This window comes from Sclerotinia sclerotiorum, genomic scaffold (genome assembly GCF_000146945.2).
Source record: "Sclerotinia sclerotiorum 1980 UF-70 scaffold_11 genomic scaffold, whole genome shotgun sequence".
NCBI lineage: Eukaryota > Fungi > Ascomycota > Leotiomycetes > Helotiales > Sclerotiniaceae > Sclerotinia > Sclerotinia sclerotiorum.
In genome coordinates, this window is record NW_001820825.1 from 1,412,018 (window position 1) to 1,419,000 (window position 6,983).

The window sequence follows — 6,983 nt, forward strand, 5'->3', positions numbered from 1 at the left end:
GTCAAATTAATTAGTGAGACGACCAGGGGGAAGCCCACTTTATTAAATGCGCAAGGCTGAACAAATCCTTGTCGCTTAAATTTTAGGGCGGGGGGAACATTGAATGGAGTCAGTCAGTCCTTGGTGGTTACACTTTCAATAAGTAGATTCCACACCTTCTCTTTGAACATTCATCTTCCACCACAACCACACAATCATGGCGGATTCCACTGCTCCAGATGTTGCGCAAGAGGGGCCATCTAAGAGCGCCTTGAAAAAGGCTGCCAAAGAAGCAAAAATGGCCGCAGATAAAGCCGCGAAAGCTGCCAAAAATACAGCGCTTCCTGTGGTGGGGGGTAAGAAAACAGATGATATTATTGGTATTACGGTCAAGAAGTCGGAAGATTTCTCACAATGGTATCAGGAGGTAGTATTGAAAGCAGAGATGATCGAGTATTATAATGAAATCTCTGGTTTCTTTATTTTACGTCCACAATCTATGTTTATCTGGAATCAGATCCGAAATTGGTTTCAAGCGCAAATTGAGACACTTGATGTAGAGGAGGCTAGTTTTCCAATGTTCTTGTCTTCAAAGTCATTGGAGAAAGAGAAGGACCATGTTGAGGGTTTTGCTCCTGAGCTTGCTTGGGTTACCAAGGCGTGAGTTTCGTCGTCATCTTGTTCCCATTCCACCCTGCTGTACTAACTACAACAAAGTGGTGATAAAGACCTCGAAGTCCCTGTCGCAGTTCGTCCTACTTCTGAAGCTGTCATGTACCCATACTATTCGAAATGGATCCGAAGTCATCGTGACCTTCCTTTGCGCTTAAATCAGTGGAACAGTGTTGTTCGTTGGGAGGCCAAGCAAACAACTCCATTCTTGAGAGCTAGAGAATTCTTATGGCAAGAAGGTCATACCGCACATCTTACAGAAGAACTCGCTGGCGAGGAAGTTCTTCAGATCCTTGAGTTTTATGCCGGTGTCTACGAACAATTATTGGCAGTTCCGGTTGTTCGTGGTCGCAAAACCGAGAAGGAGAAGTTTGCTGGAGGATACTATACTACCACAGTTGAAGGATATATTCCATCTAATGGACGTGGTATTCAAGGTGCTACTTCTCACTGCCTCGGTCAAAACTTTAGTAAGATGTTCGATATTACTGTCGAGGACCCAACTCCAAAAAATGGTGAAAAGGCTGGTCATCTTCACGTCTGGCAAAACTCCTGGGGTCTTTCAACTCGTGTTATCGGTGTCATGGTCATGATTCATGGTGATGACAAAGGACTTGTTCTCCCACCACGAATCGCAAAACTCCAAGCAATTATCATCCCAGTAGGCATCACAAATAAAACTACCCCTGAAGAAAAAGCCAAGAGATACGATGAACTTCAATCTATCAAGGATACTCTCAAGAAAGCCGGTGTCCGCGCCGATTACGATATCCGCGATGGATACACACCAGCCTGGAAATTCAACGACTGGGAATTGAAAGGAGTCCCTCTCCGTCTTGAATATGGACCAAGAGATGCCGCCCAAGAAGTCGTCTCTTACGCTCGTCGTGATACCGGTGAGAAAGGCACGATTTCTATTGCAAATCTTTCGACCGAAATCCCAGCACTCCTCGAAACCATTCAAAGCTCTCTCTATACTAAGGCCGAAGCGTCATTCAGAGCTCATCGACTTGTCATCAACGAATGGAGCGAAGTCGTTCCTGCACTTGATGCCAAGAATGTTGTCCTTATTCCATCCTGCTTGGGCGAAAAGTGCGAAGATAAGATTAAGGACTTGACGAAGGGTGGTGCTAGTGAAGAAGTCGGACCTGACGGAAAGAAGGTTCCAACGATGGGAATGAAGAGTTTGTGTATTCCATTTGAGCAACCAGAAGGCCTCGTCAAGGGTGAAACGAAATGTTTGAACCCAGAGTGTGGAGTGTTGGCGGAGAAATATTGTATGTACGGAAGAAGTTATTAGATTTTGCAAATTGATAGGGCAAGGGAGTTTGGAGAAAGAGACAAGACGCATGGGTGAATGGAAGGAATATGATGAATGATGATCAAGATGGATATGTCAACCAGAGCTCAATGATTAGATGGCGAAAAAGAGTTTGAGTTATTTTTCGTACTAGTTTTAGAGCGTTAAGTTGCTTCTCAAGACAATGCAAGAAAGAAAGAAATGAATACCACTTCAATGTCTCCAGGTCATCTTACAGTTTCGCTTTACTCAACTCGGATTTCTCGAATCGCATTTCCATTTAGCGATTGCCATCATGATATACCATGAACAAGTATTCAAGGAATAAAACAAACGATAGAGAACAATCATTAAATACGCTATTGCTAGGTATGGGCTTACTCCTGTTTATATCCGGCGAGGTTGATTCCCATTTTACATGGTCTGGTCCTAGTGAACTCTGTGATTTTTAGAGCTGACTGGGAGTTTGATGATACTTGGTGTTTTCATTTAGAAGGGTTCACCTGTATTAGACTTGCGGCTCAGCCGCATATACGTCGTGAAGTATTGGCTATCAAAAATTACTCTTTTTATCCTTGTGTTGATTCTCTTCAGACCTGCGACGGCATCGTATTAATTTTGTGTTCGTTGCAACTTCGCAACTTCTTCTCAAATCAACATCTACTAGGAGGGTTCTAATACCATTAAAGATGGCTTAGGAACTGCCAAAACCTGAATCAATGGTTGAAAATATCATCTTGGACCTTTGGGTAGACGCACAAAAGAGGTTATTCACTATTACTGCATATCAAAAGTATGGCGGTGCTTTCAACGAAGCTGTTCTTGACCCTTCAAAATGGTCAGAAATATTGGAAAGGTCATTGGAGGAAAGTGAAGGCCCTTTAAAAGAGATCTGCAGAAAGGTCGGCCGTCATATTGAAGCGATTCAATCAGCTATCAATATTGCAAACGAAGTCTTTCAAATTGTAGCGGTGGTTAGTCCCCTTTTCCCTAGTAGAATCTTAGCCTTTTTAAAACTTTGACACAGGCGGTGCCAGCCGCCTCTCCAGCTACTATAATTCTGCAAGGTTTTTCCTTATTATTCAAGGCGTTTGCAGTGACACAAAAGAATGTTAGGATTCTAGAATCTTTCTTCGCGGACACGAAAGCGCTATTCAAGGAGATTTCCATCATCAGTGAACATCTGTATGACGCGGGTGATCGCAACCTTAATATTCCCAGAAGTTGCATTACTACGGTATTCTGCTGCTCCTTAAAGTTTTGCGCGATTGCCATCGAAAAACGCGATGGGTGGTTCAGTTTGCAACAGATACTTACTTAAGCTGACATGATATAGCTAATGAGATTATTAGAGAAAGGGATTAAGCTTGCATTCAAGGAGGACACTGAGCTTAGCAAACTTCTGTCCGAGATGCAATTCGCGAAGAATCAGGTCGACCGGTGCATTGATACTGCTAATTATCGAGAGATCAAAAGGGCGGGTGCAAGCATCGAAGCGATTGACAAAAGTTTCAGTCGAGAGGAGCGCAACGAGATTCTTGAATGGTTGTCCTCATTAGATTTTGAGACTAGACATGGGGAACTGTTAGGGCGGGTAAAGGGACGACCAAATGCTAGAAAAAAGCTATTAGACTCAAAAGCTTTTCAAAACTGGACGGAAACACCTTCCTCAAAGCTCTGGTATACAGGAAAACGTAAGTCTCAACCTGAGCCTGAAATACATTCAACACTAATAGCTATAGCGGAAGCTGGTAAGAGTGTGTTAGCGTAAGATGCATGCATTTCCGTTTCGCACATAGCACTGTAGCTAAGATAATGAGCAGGTCAATCATAATACTGCATTTGCAAAATGTAGCAACGAAGGACAAGTCTGAACCTGTAGTTGCATTTCTTTACATGTCTCATAAGCGCGAGACGACAGTGCGAGATCTTCTTGGGAGTGTCGTCAGACACATTGTGGCAGAAATGCCACTTATTCTATTCATTATAGAAGACGCATGGAACGTGCAGACAAGCCGAAGTAAATACGATGGAAAGTATCCCAAAACCCCACGAGGAAATATTGACAAATTTCTTGTCCCATTTGCTTTCAAATAGACCTTTCTACATTGTTCTCGATGCTATGGACGAGTGCGTACTCAAACCGGAAGCCCCTACTCGATAGTCTCAAAAAAATCGGCGAAGATGTTAGGATACTGGTCACTGCCAGGCTCCTTGAGAAACGAGATGAACTGTCTGAAGGCTTCAGCTTACAGGTTATACAAGCCCTGAAGTCGGATATTGATGAATACATAGATTCCGAAATTGACAATGACTCAACATTACAAAAAGGCTCTAGGGAAGTCATTAAATCTAAAGTGAGAAGAAAACCAGGCGAAATGTAAGCTACTACATGTAGCGTTCCTGATAAAGCTATATCTAACAGTTCTGGGGTTCTATTAGTCAAGCTTCATATGGCTGCCCTCCGAACCTGGGAAAATCTGGGAGATTCTCGAAATCTACCAGAAACGGTGGATGAAAGCTACGCAAATGCTATTGACCGCGTCAAAACAAAGGATAAAGAAAGAAGGGATCTGCCCGTGCGACCCTGGCTTGGATGTCTCACGCATTGCGGCCATTGAAGTTTCAGGAACTCACCCATGCGATCGCTACACAAATGAATAAAGAGGTTGTCAAAAACGAAAGCCCATTTTCCAAGGAGAGAATCACCTCTGTTTGCTGTGGATTAGTCGAGATTGATATGGATGATGTGCTCCTTTTCGTTCATTACTCTGCTCAGACCTTCTTTCAAGGACGAAAAGAATTAGAGTTTAACAATTTTTGCGTAGAAATCCCTCTGGCCTGCGCAAAGTATCTTTGTATGAGAGCCTCCGAGTCGCCCGCTGTAATTTGCCATTCAGAGGAATCCATCAATGAGCCAGAAGACGAAGAGGTTGATACCGCTCCCTTTGCCGAATACGCAGCTGAATTTTTAAATCGACATTTCAAAATTGTCCGTAAGCCAGAGAGTACGACGAAGTACAAGGAGCTCGAACGCTATTTACGCAAGCTCGTTAAGGAAGCACCAAACAGAATGTACTATTCTAAATTGCTAGATCAATCACTAGCTTATCACACTCGCTCAAGTTTTTTAAGAGGGCGCAGCCGGTATTTTAGGAAAAGAGAAATGTCTACGGGCATAACTGACATTGGCGCAACTCCATTGCATCCTGCTGCCTTTTTAGGAAGCAGTGCAATTGCTCAAGAACTCGCCGTTGAGGATAGTACAACATCGACGCACTTGATTCCTTCGGCCAATCTCCTCTCATGATTGCTTTCGAGAGAGGCTTCGATGATATTGCAGACGTGTTGATAGAAGATGGAGCCACTGTCGATCTCTTCTGTATAACAGGCCATATTCTTCTACTGTACGCCATAGAACGAGAATACCGAAAAGTTGCGGATAAGATCCTCACGAACGTCAAGCAACCCGAGACTCATTGGTAACTACTCGATTTGGGAAACTTGTTATTTACTTTATTGCTCTTCCCGTTCTTTATCCTCCTATATTTTGTGCATAAGAAATCAGAGAAACCCAGAAATTTTACCCAGTCGGCGTGCAAGGGAGATCCCGAAAACTGTGAGAATTCAGAGGCAAATTCTTCACTTCATCAATACAGGCAACTTCTTGGTCTTGCTTACGAGGGGCTTTTCAATGAAGTAGAGAATTTCATCCTCACTCACCCTCCCGACTCCGAAGAACCCAGTGATGGCTCAAGCTGTACTTGGAGAGGCAGCTGTGCTTCTTCAGACATTTGTACATTAATTAGCGAGGACTCTGAGGAGGAGACCCTCCAAGCACAAGAACAAGACTTCTTCAATACCGCTTGCTTTATAGCTGTAGAATGCGGTCATACAAAGACAGTTGAAGTGCTTTTGAATAATGGTGTAGATGGTAAATCAAAAAACTTCTTTGGTCAGCCCCTCTTGCATCGTGCCGTCTTCCGAAACAAAAAAGATATTGTGAAGGTCATCCTTGATAAGACTCATCTCGTAGATATTGAGGATAAGTACCAGAGGACTGCGTTCACTACTCATGCTGGTACTGAACACGAAGGAAGTAGGTCAAAACTACTCTTGTCATAAAGGCTCGAACTTACCAAATGATATCCAGTTCTAAAGTATTTGATTTCACGAGGGACTGACATTAACCACACAAATCCTGGGGGAACACACGAACTTTGTAGGGCCGCTGCATTTGGGAACACTGATATGGTCAATTTTTTTCTAGACGTCGGGGTGAACCCATCTATAACCAACGAGTTTGGCTGGACCCCACTTCACGAAGCTTCCGCTAACGGCCACTTGGAATGTGTCAAGCTGTTACTCCGAAAAAAAGCAATGCCCTCCCCAATCTCTGATGAAGGGAAAACCCCGCTTGACCTAATTAATTCAGGCGAGCTACACTACGGATGGCTCAACCTAGATCATGATGCAGAACATTATCTCAATGGCGAAGAATACAGAAAGAGAGAAGTAGGGCCTGGTGATACTGAACACCAGAATGAAATCAGAGAGCTGTTGCTCAAACATGGAGCGAAAACGGGCGAAGAACTGTACAACGAAGATGAATCAGCATTCATGCATATTATGAGCGGTCCTTTTAAGCAAAGGTTGGACTTTGATGATACCTGGATGAGTTATTTGTCTGGCTACCTTTAAGAGTCAATAATCCATTAATAATTATAGATATATTATTACTTCTATATCACTTGTTTTGTTTAATAACTTGTTTTTGAGTGTAAAACTTAGTTTAATTCTAAAGAATATTAATTATATAAAAATTAATACTTTATTTTTTTTATAAAAAATATTTAAATCATATCATTTAATTTTTATTCAAATCATGATTTTTGATATAAAAAATTAACCTGAAAAAGAGATAATCTGAAACTAAAATACTAAACTTAATATCTCAATTCAACACTATCTACTATAACTCAATCAATCAATAGACTTTTCCATACCAAATATATATTTACATCGCGTAATA

The 6,983-nt window shown here is 42.2% G+C and overlaps 3 protein-coding genes across 3 annotated transcripts; all 3 read left to right on the top strand.

Moving 5' to 3' along the window:
• Positions 1-196: 196 nt before the first annotated feature.
• Positions 197-2,030, top strand: SS1G_08648 (conserved hypothetical protein; the record flags this gene model as incomplete). The annotated part of the gene is made up of 3 exons (XM_001590857.1): positions 197-639; positions 697-1,928; positions 1,975-2,030. The coding sequence occupies 3 exons, from the start codon at positions 197-199 to the stop codon at positions 2,028-2,030; spliced, it is 1,731 nt and encodes a 576-aa protein (XP_001590907.1).
• A 640-nt stretch (positions 2,031-2,670) lies between these two features.
• SS1G_08649 (hypothetical protein) lies at positions 2,671-4,048 on the top strand (the record flags this gene model as incomplete). The annotated part of the gene is made up of 4 exons (XM_001590858.1): positions 2,671-2,925; positions 3,288-3,645; positions 3,694-3,718; positions 3,775-4,048. 4 exons carry the CDS (start codon positions 2,671-2,673, stop codon positions 4,046-4,048), a joined length of 912 nt encoding a protein of 303 aa, XP_001590908.1.
• A 559-nt stretch (positions 4,049-4,607) lies between these two features.
• SS1G_08650 (hypothetical protein) lies at positions 4,608-6,652 on the top strand (the record flags this gene model as incomplete). The annotated part of the gene is made up of 3 exons (XM_001590859.1): positions 4,608-5,098; positions 5,611-6,050; positions 6,222-6,652. 3 exons carry the CDS (start codon positions 4,608-4,610, stop codon positions 6,650-6,652), a joined length of 1,362 nt encoding a protein of 453 aa, XP_001590909.1.
• Positions 6,653-6,983: the final 331 nt, after the last annotated feature.